The 23146-nt window shown below is 35.0% G+C and overlaps 1 protein-coding gene across 1 annotated transcript in view; it reads right to left on the reverse strand.

Annotated features, from left to right (window-relative positions):
* Positions 1-23146, reverse strand: part of COG5 (component of oligomeric golgi complex 5) — a 294754-nt gene that overhangs the window by 117061 nt on the left and 154547 nt on the right. The window contains exons 8-10 of the mRNA XM_046020510.1: positions 19816-19981; positions 11547-11659; positions 11215-11292 (exon numbers count right to left, since the gene is read on the reverse strand). Of these exons, the coding sequence (XP_045876466.1) occupies positions 11215-11292; positions 11547-11659; positions 19816-19981 (357 nt within the window). The remainder of the gene's footprint in view (positions 1-11214; positions 11293-11546; positions 11660-19815; positions 19982-23146) is intronic.

Raw genomic sequence — 23146 nt, forward strand, 5'->3', positions numbered from 1 at the left:
TGTAGAGACCTTCTTTGTGGACACAGGTTTTTGCTATGGACACTTGCATGCAAGTCTTTCATGGTAATATTCTTTCATTTCTCTTGAATTAATACATGGGGGTATATTGCTGAGTTACATAGTAGGTATATGTTTAACTTTTTAAGAAACTGTCAAACTGTTTTCCAAAGTGGTTGCACAATTTTGTATTTCCCACCAGCAGTATGTGAGAATTCCAGTCACTCTATAAGCTCACCAGCACCAACACTTGATATGGTCAGGTCTAATAAATTTCAGGTATGTGCTTATTCGATATCTCTCTGTAAAATATCCCTTTGAATCTATTTTTAAAATAGGACAAAAATAGAAGCTGAATGCTTTCTGAGTTCTGAGAATTTTTTAGACAGAAGTTCTTTATTAAATATATGATTTGCAAATATTTTCTCTCAGTATATACCTTGTCTTAATGAAGTAATTTGCAGAGCAGAAATTCTTAATTTTGAGTAAGTCCAAAATACCAGGTTGTTTTTTTCTTTTATGGATCAAGCTTTTGGTGTTCCATTGAAGAAATCTTTGCCTCCTCAAGGTCACAAAGTTTTTATTTTGTTTCTCCAATCAGTTTTAGAATTTTAAGTCTTATATTTGGGTATCCATATGTTCCAGCATTATTTGTTAAGAAAACTATTGTATCACCACTGAATTGCTTTTGCAACTTTTTTTGAAAATCAGTTTTCTATATATGTGTGAGTAAATTTTTTGACTACTCTGCATCAATGATCTGGGTCTCTAACTTGACAACAATGTCACACTTGCTTTTCTTTTTCAAAGCTGTGTTGGATATCCTAGGTCCTCTGTATTTCTATTTGAATTTTAGATGCAGCCTGTCCACTTCTCCAAAACATCTGATGGGATTATAGATCTGTTTGGGAAGAATAGACTTAACAACAATGAATCTATCAAACCATAAGTGAGGTATCTCTCTCCATTTACTTAGGTCTTCTTTAATTTCAGCAATATTTTATAGTTTTCAGTATACAGATGATATTCATCTTTCAACAGATTTATTCCTACGTATTTTATATTCTTTGATTGCTACTATATATGGAATTATTAAATTTTAATTCTCAATTGTACATTGCTAATACACAGAAATTGATTTTTTTGTATTGACCTGTATTCTGTAATCTTGAGTAAGTGACTTCTTAGTTCTTTTTTTTTTTTAAAGATCCCATCAAATTTTCTAAATAGATGATGACGTCATCTCTAAATGGAGACCATTTTATTTTGTCCTTTCAAAACTGGAAATTTTTCATTTCTTCTCCTTACTCCATTCCACTAGCTAGGATAATGTTAAACAGAAGCAGTGAGAATAGAAAGAAATCCTTGTCTGCTCCCTAGTTTTAAGAGAGAAGCATTCAGCCATCATGATTATGATTTTACCTGTTTCTTGTTCCTAAATGTCTTTTATTAGGTTGAGAAAGCTTCTTTCTATTCCTAGTTTGCTAAGAGTTCTTATCAGGAATGGATGTTGGATTCTGTCAAATGCTTTTCCTGCATGTATTGAGCTAACCATACAGGTTTTTGTTGTTGTTGTTGTTGTTTTAGTTTGCTGGCCTTCCTTTTCCAATTACAGCCTTATATTAAAACCTCATTTAATCCTCCATAATTTTTAATCTTTCATATTTTCCATATCTTTCATTTATGCTGCATTCTGGATAATTTCATTAATTTTGTCAGTATCTAATTCATTCTTTGACTTTATGGAATATCTGTATAATCTATCTGCTCAATTTTTTTATTTCAGTGATTTTATTTTTAATTTTTTAAATGTTCTATTTGGTTCTTTTTAAAGAACTAGCTGGTCATTTTTTAAGTCTTTTGTTTCTCATTTTTTATTCCATTTTCTATTCTTTAAATATGTCATATATAGATATTTGACATGCATAAGAATACATGTATATATATCTTTGCCCCTCAGAGATTCTTTCACCTTTTACAGGCCCAAGAGTGTATTATGTTTATGTATATATATATATATTTTTTTTTTTTACAGTGTACCCAGAATTTATTTATACTGTAGTAAGAGGATTCTTCACAGGATCCAGTCCCTACACGAATAAAAGCAACAGTCTTTCCACCTTTATAAATTACTTACTGAGGATATCTGACTTAGAAATGTAACTGGCTTATTTTTTTTTTAAAGATTTTATTTATTTATTAATTTGACACACAGAGATCACAAGTAGGCAGAGAGGCAGGCAGAGAGAGAGAGGAGGAAGCAGGCTCCCCGCTGAGCAGAGAGCCCGATGCGGGGCTCGATCCCAGGACCCTGAGATCATGACCTGAGTCGAAGGCAGAGGTTTTAACCCACTGAGCCACCCAGGCGCCCCTTGTTACTTGATTTTTTAATCAAATTAAGATGCCACAGATAAACAAGTTAACATTCTTCTAGTAATATTAAAAAGATTTCACGGTTGGATGTCCTAAAAATTTTATGAGTCTTTAATTCTATCACGAAATCATTTGATATGTCTAAAAGAGGAAAACAAAACACATTCTTCTTCACAGTTAAAATTCTCATTAGTACTATAGCAGCTCAAAATGCTGAACACATTCCAAATTTAGCCTAATACATCCTACACACGATTACAAGACTTTGTTCGGTGATAAAAATTGCTGGCTTAGAAAATGAAAGTATCATATCTGTGGATCCTGATGATATCCTGTGGATCCTAATACTTTGTCAATACTTTGCTACACTCACTTTAACAAAGTGTTATATACAGTATTGATAATTATATAGTGACATTAGAACTCCTAAGTGGTTTTAAATGACACCAAAATTGAGCAATTGACAGGTATGAATATATCTTTTCAAATTATACTATGAACTCAAAATAAGAGTCTGTTCTACAAGTTAGCCAGGACATTTATTAAATTAAGCAGAAGTGGAATTAGTTATCTTCTTAAGGAAAAGCTTTCAAAAGGGCTCCACATTTAAATTATATTCCTAAGATTGTTATACCTGATATAATCAGTCCAGTTTTATTTTATATTCATGTGATAAAGATATATCAGCATAAAGATAACACAAATGGTTGGTATGAACTATTTCCTATTATAAATCAAATGGAAAGTATTTATTAATTTAGCTTTCAGTAAATTTCAAAACTACTTATAAATATTTTAACACAAATTTTAAAAAACTCTTCTAGAGAGATTCCAATCTCAAAAGGTATTTACTAGAAATAATCTGAGGAAAAAAGTCTTAATTTCTAAACAGATACTGTAGAAAGCATATGGCATAATTTTAGTACTGTTTTATCTTGAATTATTTACAATTTTGTTTAATTTTTAATATATAGTCACTGGTTAAAAAGACTAAAGCACTAAATTAGAAAGAACTTTCAACACTAAAATATTTCCTCCCTAAAAACCTTAAAATTGCAAAAGCCAGTAGTGTAAGAACTTTCTGTTTATAACCTTTTCCTCAAAAAGAGATTACACAAAGATTTAGAAACATTGCTCCAGATATCACTCTTCAATGACCCAGAGCACCAGATACACATCATCTTCTACTCAAAAGTTCTCTGAAGGCTTTAAGGATCATTATTTGGGAACTCCAGTCACACTAGAAATCCTGCACTTTCTACAAAGATTCTGTTGCCATCAATAATTATTTTCACTAGAATAATAATGTTCTTACATGATAGTTATATAATTGGCAAAAAGTATCTGCTCATAACTTTGCAACAGAGGAAAAAACTCAAGAAATTATAGTAAATACAGTTTAATTTATGTGCTATTTCTGCAATATGTGACAGGTATTTTGAGGGCTTTTATTTCGTTTTGTTTTTTATTTTTCTCTTGCCCTGGAAATCCCAAGTATTTAGGATCAAAAGTTACTTTGGACTTTTCACAAAAGACTGATCTTTTTTGAATATACTGAGTACACTGAATCCCAAGAGGAAGTTAATTTTTTTTCATAAACACTGCCATAAAAGAACAAATAACTATACTGGAAATGTGGGTTGTGTATGAGTATATTTTTAAATAGGAAAGAACGTAGTTTGAAAAATCAGTCTTTCTTGGTTTTATTCTTAATTCAATAAGAAATCTTGTGAGTTAATGTAAAGATTGAATAAAATGAAAGCATATATCCCTGTTCCTAATAATCCTTGATAATTGGTAGTAATTCACATGCTTTTAAAATCTGGCCCACAGAAGTTGTCAGTTTATTCATAATAATAATTGATAAGAATTTATATATGAGTTTCTATGTAGAAACTTTAATATAATCATGTGAGAAAAAAATGTCAGAAACATAAGCATCTTTAAATGGCACTATTCTTATTTCTGTTTTTTTCTTCAGATTCCCTTAAATATAATGGTTTCATATAATTGTTCTTATGTTGTTAGTAGAATACAGCCAAACCATTAAAAAGCAATAAAAACATATACGAAGTATTACCTAGAAAAAGCTTGAAATCAAGCCACTCCAATAAAGAATAAATTAATTGGGGTAGAAAGGCAACCAAAATTAGAAGAAATGAATGATAATACTGCATGTGCATTTGCTTACCTATAACCATAAAAGAACAAATAACTATACTGGAAATGTGTGTTTGTATGAGTATATTTTTAAATAGGAAAGAACAGTGTTTTTATTCTTAATTCACATTCATTTCACCACTAAAGGTAAAAAATTAATAACTACACAAGGGAGATTAATAACTATGCATTATACTATATGAGTCCCCATCACAACTGGCTAAAAAAGCGAGGGGAGCCAAATTTCTTGAGTTCTTGCAAAAAAAAATTTAAGTCCCTCTCAAAAAACAAGACAGGGGAAAATGGCAAGAGAATAGGAGGACCCTAGGCTCTCCTTGCACCATGTATACAAATAGATACCTATCAAATCATTCTAAATACCCCAGAAATAGACCTGAAGATTGGCAAAACAACTAAAGGTAGAGAAGAGGGCACATTAAAGAAGGCAGAAAGTGTGGAGACACAGTTTGGAAGAGAAACTGACTGTAGCCACTGGGGTGGAAAGGAGCTGTCATTGTGGAGAAAGGCAAGAGACAGAATAGCACCCAGGGGAGTACAAGTGGAAAATGAATCTCCATAGCAATTGGTCTGGAGAGCTAGAGGGGCTGACTTTCATGAGTTCTTACAGCCAGCAGGGCTTAAACCCGGAGTTCTGAACACCAGTAGGCATGGCTTGGGAAGAGTTCAGAGGCATTGGAGCTGCTCTTTTCAAGGCGGCAGGTAAACAATGTGTGGACATACAGCATGGAAACAGTGACCTGAAGAGTACTAGGGCACAGAGTGGGTAGGTACAAGGCAGAGTACTAGGGCACAGAGTGGGTAGGGCACAGAGTGGGTAGAACTTGTCCCAGAGAGGCAGCATTCATGGAGAGACCGTATCAGGAACAAAGGAACTGGTTGGCACCATTTCCCTCCAGCATCCCTCAACATAAGCACAGGGCCACCTCGGGGAACAGTGCAAGGCCCATACTCTTTACGTAACTTCCTTACACCAAGCTGCCCCCCCTCCCACTCCAGTGGAACTTCCACTTGCCTCAGCCATAGAGGCAGACTTCTTCCCCAGAAGACAAGCCCAAACCCCTGCCAACACCACATCTCCCAACCTGGGAGTTTTGCAGAGTCTCCATTCCAGCAGCAGTGCCAAAAGGTCTCATGTCACAAGCAGACCAGAGGACACCTCCGTAAAATGTGTCACATTCAGGCCAGGAACCAAACACTGCCCACAACAGGCAAAGACAGCCTCTGTAGACGACTGGCCTGAATGATAAAGCAGCCAGGACACAACAGCTGATCGCATGCAGCACACAGTGGAGACATTGCTGGAAGTACCATGTCTTGAGGAACAGGAGACACTACACAGCAGGGCACTATAGGACCTCTTCTTCATAAGGCCATTACCTTCAAGAATAGGAGACATAACTGACTTTCCTAACACACAGAAATGGGTACAGAGATTTAGAAAAATTGAGAAGACAGAGAAATTTATCCCAAATGAAAAATCAGGACAAGGCCATGCCTATCCAGAGATTTAAGCAGAATGGATATGCTTGATAGAGAATTTAGAGTAATGATCCTAAGACTATTCACTGGATTTTAGGAAAAAGTGGAAGACATGAGTGAGACCCTTAACACAGAGATAAGGAATATCATAGCAAAGATAAACAAATGAGATAAACAAAATGAGAAACACACTTGACAGAATGAATAGCAGGCTGGAAGAAACAGAGGAACAGATCAGTGATCTAGGAGACAGAGTATTGGAAAGAAATCAAGATGAATAAAAGAGAGAAAAAAGAATGATGGAAAATTAGAATAGACTTAGTGAACTCAGTGACTCTATCAAAGAGTAATATTCACATTATAGGAGTCCCAGAAGAAAACAACAAAGAAAAGGGGGCACAAAGTTTATCTGAAGAGATAATAGCTGAAAACTACTCTAATCTGAGGACAAATATCCAGAATCAGGAGGCACAGAGAATCCCCCAACAAAATCAAGAAAAGCAAATTCACACCAAGACATGTTACACTTAAAATGTCAAAATATAGTAAAGAAAAAACTTTAAAAGGAGCAAGACAAAAGAACACAATTACATAAAAGGGAAACTCCATAAGGCTATCAGGGGATTTTTCAGCAGACACTTTCCAAGGCAGAAGAGAGTGGCTATTCAAAGCGCTGAACGGAAAAAACCTGCAGCCAATAATACATTATCCAGTAAGGTTATCATTCAGAATAGAATAGAGATATTTAGAGATAAAAATTTTCCCAGACAACCAAAGACTAGTGGAATTCATGACCCCCAAGCCAAGCAAGCAAGAAATATTAAAGGAGAGTCTATCAGTGAAAAGGAGAGACTACAGTAACAGTATGATGGTAGGAAACACAAAGGCAGTAAAAATAAATATTTTTGTAAAAATATCTGTCAAGGAACTTACAAAATAAAAGGGTGTGAAATATGACATCATCCCGGTTCCAGGCTGGGTTGGAATTCTCTCTTTCCCTCTGCACCACCACCTCTTTCCCTCTCCATCTCTTAAAAAAAAAACAAAAATAAAAACAAAAACAACAAAAAAATAAGACCCATCTATACGGGCTTACAAGAGACTCATTTTCGACCTAAAGGCACCTGTAGCATAGAGAAACTTCTATCATGAAATAGATTTCCAAAGAAAGTTGGAGCAGCAATAATTGTATTGAACAAAATAGACTTTAAAACAAGGTCTGTAACAAAAGACAAAGAAGGATACTATATAATCATAAAGGGTACAATCCAACAAGAAGATGTAACATGTAAATATTTATGTATCCAAATACATAAAATAGTTAATAACAAACATAAGGAACTGACAGATAATAAAATGGTAACAGTAGGGGACTTTAACACTACACTTACTTCAATAGATCATCTAGACTGTAGATCAACAAAGAAAAAATGGCTTTGAATAACACATTGGACCAGATGGAGTTAAGAGATACATGCAGAACATTCCATCCTAAAACAGCAGAATACACATTCTTTTCAGGTGCACAAAGAACATTCTCCAGAAGAGATCACATATTAGCTCACAAAACCAGTCTCAACAAATTCAAAAAGATCAAAGTCATACTATGCATCTTTTCTGACCACAAAGCTATGAAACTAGTAAATCAAACACAAGAAAAAAATCTGGAACATGCACAAACATACAGAGGTTAATAACGACTACTACACAATGAATGAGTCAAACACAAAATAAAAGAAATAAAAAAGTACATGGAAACAAATGAAAATGAAAACACAATGACTCAAAACCTCTGGGGGGCGCCTGGGTGGCTCAGTGGATTAAGCCGCTGCCTTCGGCTCGGGTCATGATCTCAGGGTCCTGGGATCGAGCCCCGCATCGGGCTCTCTGCTCCGCGGGGAGCCTGCTTCCTCCTCTCTCTCTGCCTGCCTCTCTGCCTACTTGTGATCTCTCTCTCTGTCAAATAAATAAATAAAATCTTTAAAAAAAAAAACAAAAAAAAAAACAAAAACCTCTGGGATGTAGCAAAAGTGGTTCTAGGAGGGAAGTATATAGCAATACAAGACTAGCTCAAGAAGCAAGAAAAATCTCAAATATGCAACCTAACATTGCACCCGAAGGAGCTAGGAAAAGAACAACAAACAAAATCTGAAACCAGCAGAAGGAAAGAAATAATACAGGTTAGAGAAGAAATAAATGATACAGGAAACAAACAAACAAATCAATGAAACCAGGGCTGGTTCTTTGGAAAAAAAAAAAAATCAAGAAAATTGATAAACCTCTAGCCAGACTTACTAAGACAAAAAAGAGAGCAGTGCCTAGGTGGCTCAACTGATTGAGCATCAGACTTCTGATTCCAGCTCAGGTCATGATCTCAGGGTTGTGAGATCAAGCCCTGGGTAGGGCTCTGTGCTGAGCATGGAGTCTGCTTAAGATTCTCTCTCTCCCTTTCTCCGTCTCCCCACATGTGCACTCTCTCTGAAAGGAAGAAAGAAAGAAAGAAAGAAAGAAAGAAAGAAAGAAAGAAAGAAAGAAAGAAAGAAAAGAAAGAGTATGCAAATAAATAAAATCACAAATGAGACAGGAGAAATACAAGAAACACCACAGAAACACAATCAGTTATAAGAGAATATTATGAAAAACTAAATGCCAATATATTGGACAATGTGGAAGAAATGGATAAATTTCTAGAAACATAAACTACCAAAACTGAAACATGAAGAAACAGAAAACTTGAACAGACCGATAACCTGCTAAGAAATTGCCTCAGTAACTTAAAAGCTCACAACAAACAGAAGTCTAGGAACAGATGGCTTCACAGGCAAATTCTACCAAACATTTAAAGAAGAGTTAATACTTATTTTTCTCAAACTATTCCAAAAAATAGAAAAAGAGGGAAAACTTCCAAATTCATTTTATGAAGCCAGCATTACCCTGATCTCAAAACCAGATAAAGACACCAGGAAAAAAGATGTGGTGCATACGACAGACAGACCACACACACAAGAATATTATTCAGCCATAAAAAAGAATGAATTCTTGCCATTTGCTAGAGAATATAATGCTAAACAAAATAAGCTGGAGAAAGACAAGTATCATAAGATTTCACCTGTATAAAGTATTTTTGAAACAAAAATGAGCGAAAGGGAAAAAAGAGAGAGAGAGACGAATCAAGAAACAGACTCTCAACTACAGAGAACAAACTGATGGTTACCAGAGGGGAAGAGGGTGGGGGATGGGGAAATAGGTGCTGGGGATTAAGTAGTGCACTTGTTGACAATGAGCACTGGGAGATGTATAGAATCACTGAATAACTATAATCTACACCTAAAATCAACATGATACTGTATATTAACTGAGTGGAATTTTAAAAAACTTTAAAAAATTAATTACTATACAAATTGACAAAAGCACCTTATTGTTTCTTTCATACAATTAAAAGGCAGATATGAAGCAGGATGATGGAAGTGCATATGCTACTGTAAGTACACGTGCACAAACGAATTTGCCCAGCAAGTCTGAGATTGCTGTAGTTAGAAATACCTGCTTGTGAGGGTGGTTCTTGGCTGGTACCTGGGACTTGGATTTTGAGAGCAACCTCGTGATTCTCTGATGAGAATGCTCACTATACCTAAACTGTTTGTACAAATAATGTGGTGTATGTTGAACAACTGCTTTCTTTAGGGAGTCTGGAATTTTGGTACATGCCAGGCAGTAACTGATTCCTGATTAAAACTCTGAACTCCTAGGTGCAAGGTGAACTTCCCTAGAGGACATTTTACACATGCTGTCACCACTTGTTGGTGGAGAAATTAAAGATGTCCTGTCTGTGAGTACTGGAAGAGGACTCTTAGAAGCCTGCACCTGGTTGCACCTATATACTCTTTCCCTATTGCTGACTTTCCTTTCATGAAGCTGGTTTTGATTCATATCCTTTCACTGTAAGAAATCATTGCCACAAGCACAACTATATGCTGAATGCTCTGAATTCCAGCAAATCACCAAACTTGGGGGTGGTCTTAGAGATCCACAACACCACACATAAAATGCTTAAATTTTGGACTTACAAAGGAAATGATCTGTACTGTAACACTGGAAACTTACTGAATTTTTTTTTTTTGGAACACTTATGTGTCAGGATTAAATGATGAACAGAATAATTAATTACTTTTTATTCCTTATTAAAAAGTGTCAAGATGAATGAATACAATGTAGGGTTGGATTTCTATGCATGGAATTCTTAAGACCCACGAGGCCAGTGGATTGGTAGATGAAAGAAGGAAGAACTTCAGAATATGAAAAATGGGATATAGCAATGTGCTTTATAAGAAATATTAACAACTGAATGGATTCCATCATTTTCAGCAAAGACTTTATAAGGCATTATAATGACCACTAATTAAATTTCTCATTTACCCCAAATTTTCTCTAATGGAACTTTTAAAAAACATTTACAATGAATAATTTATATGACGGAAAATCAGAAATTAGTTTATGCATTTTAGAAATTAAGTCTATAAAAAGTATTACTGGTAGCATCTATTCAAAGAACAAGTATGCTTATACATATGTCATAAAGCAAGCTTTTTGTTGTTAAGAAATACAATTCCAGGGGCGCCTGGGTGGCTCAGAGGTTTAAGCCGCTGCCTTCGGCTCAGGTCATGATCTCAGAGTCCTGGGATCGAGTCCCGCATCGGGCTTTCTGCTCGGCAGGGAGCCTGCTTCCCTCTCACTCTCTCCGCCTGCCTCTCTGCCTACTTGTGATCTCCCTCTGTCAAATAAATACATAAAATCTTTAAAAAAAGAAAGAAAGAAAGAAAATACAATTCCAGGGGTGCCTGGATGGCTCAGTTAAACATCTGACTCTTGGATTCTGCTCGGTCTTGATCTCAGGGTCATGAGACCAAGACCTACATCAGGATCTGCACTGCATGTGGATCCTGCTTGGGATTTTCTCTCTCCCTCTTCCTCTGCTCTTTCCCCACCTGAACAGACAGACACACACTCTCTCTCTTTAAAAAAAAAAAAAAAAAAAGAAAGGAAAGAAAGAAGAAAGAAAAAAAAAAAGAAATACAATTCCTTTGGCTATCTGACATGCAGCCATTCTGTAAGGTAAGAACACAAACAATGCTGGTCATATCTTCCTGCAGTTTTCAATAAAGAGATAAAAATATTTAAAGGTACCTTAACTATCTCTTCAATGAAACAAATATGAGAAACAGGATCTCTCTTCTTGGCTAATATCTTTTGCAGATGTTGTACCTAAAAACAGCAGAAAGGGGGAGAATGTACATAACTGGGTATTTTCAAAATGAAACAAATGGAAAGCTTAGACACTAGAAGCAGCCAGGGAAGGAAAAAGGTATTGTGCTAGAGCTTCTACATATATTATAATCAGCTAATGCAGGCACTGTGAATGCTTAGAGATTTTAAGAAAGCTGCCCAAGGTCACACAATTTAGAATAACAAGACATTACTCCATAATTAATGTTCTTTCCATTCTCTAAAATATTTACCTGTCCACAAACAGTACAAATATGATCCACAAGTTTCTCCATATTGGTCCAGAGGGAGGCACGAAAAGCTGCAGTGTTTCCTGGGGTTGGCATAGTAGATCGTCCAGGTCCCCCTGTTTATGAGTGACAAATATGAAAAATAAAATTTTCAAATATAACAAAATATTTTGTTACAAAAAGCATACCCAAGCTAAGAGAAATAAGTTCCTTCTTTAAGAATTTATTATGAGTAATATGTAAAACCCTTTTATATTAAAAGGATTCTAAACCTTTTATGTTTAAGAAAGGAAGGAAAATAAGATCCCACACTTGGGCACACCGCAGACACACACACACACACACACACACACACACACAGAGGAGAACTAAAACAAAAAACAGTAGTTAATGAAAATAGTTTTCCAAAAGTGGCAGTAGGAATGGTAGGAGACATACAAGGTGAAAGGAATGGAGATAGAAGTGGTGAGTCTTTATGAGCCATATAAATGTTTCATGTATTTTATTTTTTAAAAAGATTTTATTTATTTATTTGACAGAGAAAGAGAGATAGAGAGACAGCACAAGCAGGTGGAGCCTCAGGTAGAGGGAGAAGCAGGCTCCTAGCTGAGCAGGAAGCCCAGTGTGGGGCTTAATCCCAGAAACCTGAGATCCTGACCTGAGCTAAAGGCAGATGCTTAATCGACTGAGCCACCCAAGCACCTGTTTTACGTATTTTAAAATAAATGTAAGTTTAAAGAGAATGGAAAAAGCAAACCCTAAAACAAAAATGCAAATAAATATCAAAACAAATGAAACTAACTGTATATCAAATTGATAACACAACCACACTGGGGAAAACAATTAATTGAGGTAATTTTTAATTACAGAACCCTAACTTTAGTGAGACATATCTTAGGGGCAAAAAGAATTGTAAAGAATAATAGTACTTAGCAGATTTTTTGCTCACATAGCAATCCTGAGACTACTTTAGATGTAGCTTGTGACAGACTAAACGAAGATTCTCACCATAAACAGAATAAAGATTCAAATATGCAATGGGATCAAAGGAATTTCTCAACTCTGTCATCTGAAAGGGTGAAGAGACAGTGACTTCTAAATAGAAATCAGTACACCTAGCACCCAAATTCTGACTTGCATGCACCATTCCCCAATAAAATAAACCGGGGCTCATTGAGGAAAAGGGTCCATCCATATTTGGAGCAGTGAAAGCACAAGGTATATCTGGTACACACTGTGCCAGAGAGCAAAGAGATGTTCAAAGACAAATGGAGACCGGTCAAAGTACATAGGACCTTGACTGGAAGGGGCTTCCCCAAAACAGATTTGGGAACATGTGACCATCCTGAATGATAGTGATGGTAATGGATCATAAAATACTGATTAAAAAATAATTCATGAGTCATAGTGAAAATTCAAATGTTTAAAAAAGATGAACTTGTGATGAGCACTGGGTATTGTATTCAAGCACTGAATCACTATATTGTATATCTGAAACTAATATTACACTGTAGGTTGACCAAATTTAAATAAAAACTTAAAAAAATAAAAAGGATGAAAATTTCTCTTTACAGAAGAATGTCAGTTAATAAATGCAGAGAGAATGATAGAAAATAATAACCATTTTGCAACTCCTAGCAAAATAATTAATTGAGGGAAAGATAACCACTGGATATTAAAACATTGGATGAAATGTTATGGAAAACAGGATATTCACATGGTCTTAAGGTATGCAACACAAACCACTTCCTAATCACAAAGAAAAGAAAGTGCTCTTATAAGAAGCAGTCTGGCATATACCACAGTAATGAGGTAATTTCCTTTAGCATCAGCAGTAATGAGACAAACTGATAAAATTTGGGTGCTTACTGATAAGATGTTAATGGTAAATATACAACATCACTTCACCAGTCTGTTTACTCTGAATATACCCATGAAGAGACAATCATATAAATCCAGATAAATTCAAATTATGGAGCTCTCCAAACATGTTAATGCCATAAAAGGCAAAAAAGGCACTGGGGTTATTTTGATTAAAGGAGAGAAAAGAGACAAGATAACTCATAGAAAAACATAATCCTGATTGGTTCAAGTTGGGGGGGGGAAACCACTGTAAAGAATATTTTTGGGGGAAAAAGAATATTTGGGAGAATAAGTGAAAATGTGGAATATGGATTACACATTAAGGAATATTAATATATCAATGTTAAATTTCTTAAGAATGATGTCTAAGAAAGTTCTTGTACATAATACAGAAAAACAGCTATCTGTGCAAGTCTAAAATGTTTCAATATAGAAAAAAGGAATTTTAGTCTCAAGTGGTAAAGTATAAATTCCAGGAGCACGTGGGTGGCTCAGTCACTTAAGCATCCAACTCTTGATTTTGGCTCAGGTCATGATCTCAGGGTCATGAGATCAAGCCCTGCATTGGGCTCTGCACTCAGTGTGGAGTCGGCTTGAGATTCTCTCTCTCCCTCTGCCTCTGCCCCTCCTCCCACTTGTGTTCTCTACCCAAAATAAATAAAATCTTAAAAAAAAAAGAAAGAAAAGAAAAAGAAAACTATCAATTCCAATCCAAATTAAGCTTTAAAGCCATGCAGAAGACCTCATCAATGATTAATTTATTGTTTTAAGGGGGACAAGTAATCCAGAAAACCAGAGGCTGTGTTTGTAAGCTGCTTCATTATAGATTTTCAACAATTCTAAGTTTAGAAAAGAATTACATGTATCCTTAGCAAAAGTGGCTATTAGTTTTTAGTCTGATAACAGTGGAAAGCAATAAAAGAGAGAAACACCTATGAGAGAAATACTGACTTTAAAAATATGAATAATTCCTGTTTGAAAGCTAGACCTAATTAATTTTAAAAATTATCTGAAGTGTTGTGCAGACTATTAAAGAAATTTTATTATAAAGAATTATGGGACACATCAACCCATCACTCTCTTAAAATAAATATGAGCACATACATAAGAAAGTACTATTTTCTGTTTGTAGTTATTTTGGAGAAACTGAAGCAGAGAAAAATGAGATCACAATCATTGGTTCAACTAGTTCTAGAGGTTTCATTTTTCTTACTTACTTATTTGGTACTTAAAGATTTTTATCCTCACAAGCTAAACACATCTTGTTGAAGAGGTCAACATGATAAAAATAATCAACTGAACACAGAATAGCTATATAAAGCAAGAGGAGAAAGAATAATTAAAACAGAAAAACTGATGCCATTATCAGTTAGCTTCAAGGGAATCAAGAAACAAAATAGTGTCATAAACTAAGTTTTATTAAATTGATAGAGGAAACCAAGAGTTTCTCAAAAAATAATACTTAAGAGTGATTCCTAGTTACTGATAGTAGAGTAAAATCATTTTTCTACAGTCTTCCCTTAACAGCCAATGAAAATAAACAAAAAATAGAGAAAAAAATGAACTTCAAAACAAAAAACAAGGATATCAACTGAAACAGCAAACTTGAGATTATGTATGCTAAATGCTGAGGATAAATCAAAATGAAGGAACCAGACAGCTGTCATCTTAGACTATTAGCAAAAACCAAATTGTCCTTAAAATCAATTGTAAACATTTAAACAGGCTATCCAATGATTCTTTGCTTAGAGCTGAAATGGGGAGACATGGGTGAATCAGGGAAGAAGCTAATAAAATGTTTAATGTTACAGAATCACAACAAAGAAAAACTAAAGGAGAAATAATAAAATTATATTTACACTGTATAATAAATAGTCCTCTAGTTTTGGGAGACTCTTAGAGGTAAAAATGAGGTGAAAAAGGAAAGTAAAGCAGAGAATGTGAGGTTTCCACACAAAAATTGCTTAAATGGCTTTACAGGGACCCACACTAAGCTCAGAATGACCAAAAATTTGAGGAAAGATGTGTTCCCAAGATGGAAGAAAGGAAGTTGGTGAATGGTTACTCTAGATATCAAACTTAATCCTAGTTATAGACTGTCCTAGTCTCTCCCTATAACCACCCTTATGTTATTCTTCAGCAACCAGCAGTACCTTTCAAAGATGAGTAACAATCAGAAACAAATAATATAGGACCTAACACAGATTGAGAGGGAAGGAAGGGGAGAAGGAAAGAACTTAAGTTTCCAAAGAAATTCCCAAAGGGAACAACAGAAAGAGTGACTCTTAGAAAACTAAGAGTTACTTAGTTTTCCACAGTCTCAAAGTAACTATAAGGAATATTCTTAGTGTAAATACATGACAGAGATAAGAACACATTACAAATAACAGAATAATATAATGATCAAGAAGAAATTATAGAAAATGAAAGTTCAAAGAATTAAAATATAATAATTACAGAAAATATGTTAGAAGTGGAAAACAAAAAAGTTGTTACATGTATATAATTAAAGTTCCTGAAAAGAACAAATGGAAAATAAAAATATTCAAATATACAATTAAGGTAAACCTATAAAAGAGAACATATTCTAACTCAGAAAAAAAAAAAAAAGATGATATAGAGCATTCAATGCCAACATATATCCTAAAGGAATTACTTAACTTCAAATATAAGGAAAGATCCATATGGACATTGTTAAAAAAAAAATAAAATTCAAGTGAGTAAACTTTAAAGATCTTACTGGCTTTTATTCAATGATTCATGAATCAGGCAGCAACAAATGTAGAAGATAGGAGATTTCAGGAGCTGTATGAAATGAGAGATCTTTATAGGCAGAAGGGAGCAGGAACAGAGAAGTTATACTAGAAAAACAAAAACAACCACCACTAATTTGGTTATGGTAAGGTCACTTTCTTTTTAAGGGCAGTAGGGCAGAATGACCTCACTGGTACTAGTACTAACAAAGTGATTCCTGATGGACTGGTTTAAGATTCCCTTTCTGAGAAAGGCTGAAACTGTAATTAAGTTATGTCTCAGTTTGGTGATGTGGGTTTTAGCATAAGTGACTCCATTTAGGGTCAGCTGTCTTACTTTTAACGTCAAAGACGAAACAAGTGAGGTATGGCAGTAAAAATCCGAGTTAGCAACTTCCATTTCTGGTTCCAACTGTGAGGAGCCTCTAAGTTGCTACTCTGTCCTAACAACAAGTAAGATGACAAACAGACTGAGCAATCAACAACTCTTCTTGGACCTGTAAGAGAGGAGAGGACACATGGCAAACCACTGCCCCCAAGATAAGAGAGACTGACTGGCGAATACAGGAAGTCTCCACCTAGGGGAGCAGAGTCTTGCTAGCAGAAAACAGATGCTGGGAGCCAGTGAGAGGGAAGGAAAACCTGAACTGTAACCCATGAATTGCTAGAGGCTCAAAGTGGGCAACTCTGAGCATTAAAAGCTCCAGGCATACCCAGAGGGGGCCCACAATATTTTTATATTTGCATCCAGGAGCCCAAGTTCCCACAGTAAATATCAGAGAAAAATCCCCTCATGCCTCCAGCAGGAGGAATCAAAAAAAGAACCATCTCGAAATACACCAGAGTACTCTATTCTTTTAACAAGGCCTGCCCTGAGGGAAGACTAGTTAACTAGAGCCTGACCCTCTTGGGTATTATCAGAACCTAAATGACCTGGAGAAGAGAAATACCCAACTCCAGCCCACTCTGGTCATTCTCTCCCATACGAGGGAGGAGCAAAAAAAAAATTAGTATACTTGTGAAGTTCAAGGTACAAAGGCACAGGCTCACTAAAAAACTGAGACCCAACGATAGCACTTTATTTCCACTGGAGGAAAGTGTTTTCACTTTATCACTACTACCAATAATAATACAACAAAAATTCCAAGAGAATTTTTTTTTTCTAAGGGAAATTATAAGATCATAAGGTGTACACAGTTTTAACCTTAGAGAACAATTAGATAAAACTGAGTAAAGTGGCTGAACAATTTCATTCTCCTACAATCAGTATACTGGAGTTTCTGCTCTTGTCCAACATTTAACTCTTAGATTTTGCCAATCTCCACATTGAGAAATTGTATCTTGTTTTTTTTTTTTTAATTAATTTATTTATTTTTATTTGCTTATTTACAGCATAATAGTGTTCATTGTTTTGGCATCTTGTTTTATCTATATTTCCCTAATAACTAGTTAGTTCATCCTCTAAAAAGAAACTGAACACATTTTCCCATTTATTAGATGTGTTCTTCTGTTAATTGCCTAAGCATATTCTTATTTTTTCAACGGACATATTTATATCTTTTTTTTGCTGAATTATAAGCTTTTGAAATACATCATGGGTAATATTTTTCCCTTAAAATTGTATCAACTTTATATATTTTAATATTTCTGGAACAATCGCAAACATACAGATCTGAAAGCATACTAAAAAAAAAAATTTCCTAGAATCATTTGTTAGTAAGTTACTGACATGATGCCCCACCATCCTTAATACTTTAATGTGTATTTCCAAAAAACAAGGACATTTTACTCCATAATCTCAATATAACCAACAAGATCAGCAAATTAACATGAATACTGCCAATAGCAAATTTAAAAAACTAAAAATAATAGTGATTATTCTTTTAAAAAATAATAAAGAATTAATGCTTAAGGTTTCTACAATAAATCACAGTATCCACTTCTCAACAGATGATAATAAGGCTTTAAAACTCTTTATTCTTTCAACAAAAAGGGTGTACATTAGGATTGACAGCATGTGAATAATTGCTTTCATTTTTTTCCCTTTTCTTGACAACACAAGAGGGAATGAGATTAAACTGCTCCTGGAAATTTAAACATTAGATCAAACTTTCTGAGAATAATTGCTGGGAAAAGCTGAGAGTGAAATCTCCTTTGGCAATTTCTTTTCAAAGCTCCCCTTCTGGGACAGTCTTAATACAGACCTATTCAGAGGCTAGGGCTAACCTTTAAAAATCCCTTTAAGATCTAAGATTCTTTTATCTCTTCTTATCTAGTGCAACTTATTTATGAGTGACATATTTTGTGTTATTTAAGGCTCTGTTTATATAGCGAATATAAAATAACAATCACTGTAAATTTGTTCAGTATAAGCCATGTATGAGGAACTCTGTTATTAATTCTATATGCATTATTTATTTTTTAGGACAACTCTTTAGACAGAGAAGCTTCTTCGATATAAAAATGGGAAGAGGGGTGCATGGTGGTTCCATCGGTTGAGCTTCCAACTCTTGGTTTCAGCTCAGGTCATGATCTCAGGGTCATGGGATCAATCCCTGTATCAGGCTCTGTGTTCAGCGCAGAGTCTGCTTGTCTCTCTCCCTCTGCTCCTTTGCCCCTGCCCCCGCTCTCTCTCTCTCTCTAAAATAAATATGTAAAAATCTAACAGAAAAATGGAAAGAGAAAAACCGTGGAGACAATAAATAAATACAACAACTTTGGGGAATTTTTCTGTAGTCTGAAGAAATAAAATGGGGGAGCAGAGCTGAAGAAGGAAACATAGACAAACATAGATCTTTCAGCAGAAGGTACACTAGCATGACTGTACGTAACAGGAAAGATACTTAAAGAAGGAAAACTAACGAGATGGCAGACAGAGCAGAGGGGATCTGCTAAAGCAATGCCCTTGGAACATGGGATCTAACACAGGAGCACAGTACTTGGTCTTTGCTAGGAGCAACCCACAGCTCACCCATATTAAGAGGAGAGAAGAGATATGCAGAGATATGTTGGTTAGATGACAGGCACACATAACATGTCTTTCCCATCTCATCTCTGAAGGGTGTTTTCTACATGAATGCCAAGAGCAGCTATATCTTGGCAGGAAAAAGGCTGCAGACTGCTATTGGGTTACTCCTCTCTTATACCTTTCTTTTGTAGGTTTTTTTTTTTTTTTTTTTTTAGATTTGTATGGTTTTAATGTTCCCAAAGGTTTTATCAGTTTCTAAGTTCACAATTAGCCTTCTTTGCCCCTGAATACCAGAATTATTCCAAGGAAAAGCCCAAAAAGCTAAGGGAGAAACTGCATTTCCTTAAAAAAATATTTTCTGTCTCAAGGAGTACTTGTGAGGATAAGGATTTCAGAAAGAAAAATGTTCTTTTTATTTTCTTGCATCTGTTTCCTCTGAACTAAGTGGAGTCACAGTTTATAGATTTTTTTTCTAGAAGTTCTGAATATACCAATTGGCCAATTCAACTCACTGATTAGACAAAAAAAAGTTATAAATACATTCTGAAACATAATTTCTTCTCTCATTTTCTGTCTACTAAAAAATGAGTCATTAGACTGCTTTGAAACTTAAGTGTTTCACATACTATTCAAAGGACTTCTTGGTTTATAAATAAACAAAGCAGCTAAATATAAACCATAGCCATACCTCTCACAGCTGACTGTGAAGGCTGAGTCAGAACTTTGATGTCTAACGCACTGTTGATATGTTCTTCTAAAGTAGCACAATATCCATCCACAACACTGGTAACAGTATCCTTCAAAGTTCCAAGATTATGGAAAACCTGAAGAGCTGTTCCGACTTGGGTTGGATTCTTTAAAAAGGTGGGGTTGGCAGGGTAGGAATAGATATAAAGAGGAAGACAAACAAAATCAATATAAATCTACAACTTTAAACAGTACATAAGCAGCTACTACCATATTTTTAAAATTATCAGAGACAAGAAAAAAGAGAGTGCATTTGGAACAAATATTATTTTTAGTCATTTATTTCATAAAAGACAAAATTAAATACTATGTATATTATTCCCCCCTTCCCTTTTTCTCCTCCTTTAAAGGATAATAACAAGATCAGAAATTGGTTATATTATTAGAGCTTATTTAAAATTTACCACCAATGCCTATAAAGAGAGCCATGTTGGAATTAACAACAACCCTACATCTGTTCAGAGAATAAATAAATGAATTCCACGGAATTAACTGAGGGCTGTACTGTGCAGATTGACACTATTCATTATATTTCATTCATTCATTCTAACCACAAATATTTATACAGGGCTTACTGTGTATCTGCCTTGGCTCCAGGTCCTGGAAATATAGTAGTAAGCAAAACCATTTAAGTCCCTACCCTCATGGAACTTATATTTACTCAGAAATATATTAAAAATATATATGTAACAGAGTATCAGGTAGTGATAACTGCTATAAAAAAATCAATCAGAGAATAAGAATAGAAAATGATGGGGAAAACATGGAGAAGACTCAGAGAATGCATCTCTGAGGTGATTTTTTCAAACAGGGACCTGAATAGAATGAGCGCGGGAGTCTGAGGAGGATATGAGGAAAAACAGATCTGGACAGGTATCAACAAAAGCACTGAGGTAAAAATATGGTTGGCAGCTAATCAAACACCAAGAGGCCCTGACTGTGGCTGGAACAGAGTGACTATAGTAGAGAGAGGTAGGCGGTGAGGCAGGTAGTAAAAACACTGGGGGGTAGACTGAGTCCATAGTAATACAAACATGTTATTGACTCTGTCACTGACTAAATGAATTATCAAGGCAGAATCTAGTACCTCAACATGTATCTCCAGGCGCAAACAGGTGAAAGTCTGCTTTCACTTCATGATTCAGCGACTGTGTTTAGAAGCACTTAGTTTAAAAGTTAAATTATTTCATTAACTTAATTTCTTAACAGTTAAGTTGATAAAGAAGACACAATGTTACTTCTGAAATATATTGGTGTTAGTAACATAACACGGTGCAGTAACACTCACACCCAGAGGCAAAATAGAATCAGCTTATAAAAAAAAGCAGACAAGGTTAGTGGCTACAACACCCATTTTAGATTTTTAATTAAACAAGAAAAAGAAGCAAATGAACATCATTTCAAATGCTTTAATGAAAAAAAGCTTAATTTAATATGGTTATAATAATTCTAGTATATACTATCAATTCTCTATCAGTGAACTATCAAAGAAAATGGGAGAAAATAAGCTATTTCACATAGAATTAGTCAACTGAAAACATGGAGTATGGTACTATGCTTTGGTTTTTGTTAGTTCCATTTTTTCCTTCCTCCCCAGAGCAAGAATACTTTACTTTTTAGTAAAGAGTTTTTATTTTATTTTGTTTATTTATTTCACAGATGGAGACCACAAGTAGGCAGAGAGGCAGGCAGAGAGAGGGGAGGAAGCAGGCTCCCTGCTGAGCAGAGAGCCCAATGCGGGGCTCGATCCCAGGACCCTGGGATCATGACCTGAAGCTGTAACCCACTAAGCCACCCAGGCACCCCTAACTGAAAGACTTTTAAAGTCGTATTTCACTTGAAAGATCTGGCTAACATGGACCAGTCTGTCTTTTTTTTTTTTTTTTAGATTTTATTTATTTATTTATTTGAGTTGCTTAACCAACTGAGCCACCCAGGCGCCCTAACATGGACTAGTCTTCATCATTTCCTGCTCCAAAAATTATTAACTCCCCAAAACTTTTCAATACAGAAACATATATAACTCCTTCCCCTTTTTCATTTTTAAACAAGGGAGGGAATGATTTAAAGATTTATTTTACAGAGAGAGAGAGAGCGCTAGCTAGCTAGCTCACAGAGGAGGGCAAGGGACAAGCAGACTCCCAGCTGAGCGCAGAGCACAGAGCCTGACTGGAGTTGAAATCAGGAGTGGGCTGCTTAACCAACTGAGCCATCCAGGTGCCCCTAGCTCATTCTTAAAGACGCATCTAATATGGCAATATTTGAAATAATTATAATTTATAATACTTATAACTCTAGTTGTAATTTTCAGCTTTCCAATTTATATAACCACTTTTTCAGTTAATGCCAGTTACTCACATTCATTAGCTTAATATAAACATATCATTTGTGAATTGGAAAGCTACAAAATATTATCTGAAATAAAATTCTTTAACATACAGAGGAGTGGGCAAATTATGTAAATACAACTTAAGAATTATCACCAAGTGAACATATCTGAGTAACTACCACCTAGGCTATGAAACCAAATATTATCAGCAACTCTGAATCTATTGTGGCTTGCCTAACTGCATCTATCCAAATATTATCACTATCATAATTTCTAACACCATTGATTAGTTTTGCCAATTTCTGATTTTTACATAAATGGAACCCTAGAATAAGTTATTATTTTCTGTCTGCCTCCTTCTAGTCAATCTTATTTGTAAAATTCATCCATGCTGTTGCATGTAGCAGTACTTGACTCGTTTTCACTGCTGTTGAGTAGAAATTTACCTTAGTTAATCCACCTAACTAATATCCAACTGGTGTACATTTGAGTTATTTCCATCGTTTAAGTATTTTAAATAACGCTTTCATTGAACATTCTGGTGCACAGCTTTTAGTGAATATACATGCATATGCATTTCTGCTGGGTAAGAGCAGAAATGCTGAATCATTAGATATTTGTATGCTTAGTGTTTGCAGATTCCGCCAATTTTCCAAAGTCATTGTACCAATTCACACCCCAGCAGCAATACATGAGTTGTGGGTGTTCCACAACCTTATCAAAATTCAGAATTATCATTTTTTAAAACTATTCTTTGGAATGATCACTGTGGTTTTAATTTATATTTCTGTGATGACTAAGAAGTTATCCCTTCTTGCATGTTAATTATCCATTTGAGAGCTTCTTTTGTGAGGTGCATGTTCATTTTTTTTTTTTTTTTGCCCATTTTTCTCACTGGTTATTTTCATCTTTTACAAATTTGCAAAAGTTGTTTACATATTTG

Source organism: Meles meles, chromosome 10, assembly GCF_922984935.1.
Source record: "Meles meles chromosome 10, mMelMel3.1 paternal haplotype, whole genome shotgun sequence".
Classification (NCBI taxonomy): Eukaryota; Metazoa; Chordata; class Mammalia; order Carnivora; family Mustelidae; genus Meles; species Meles meles.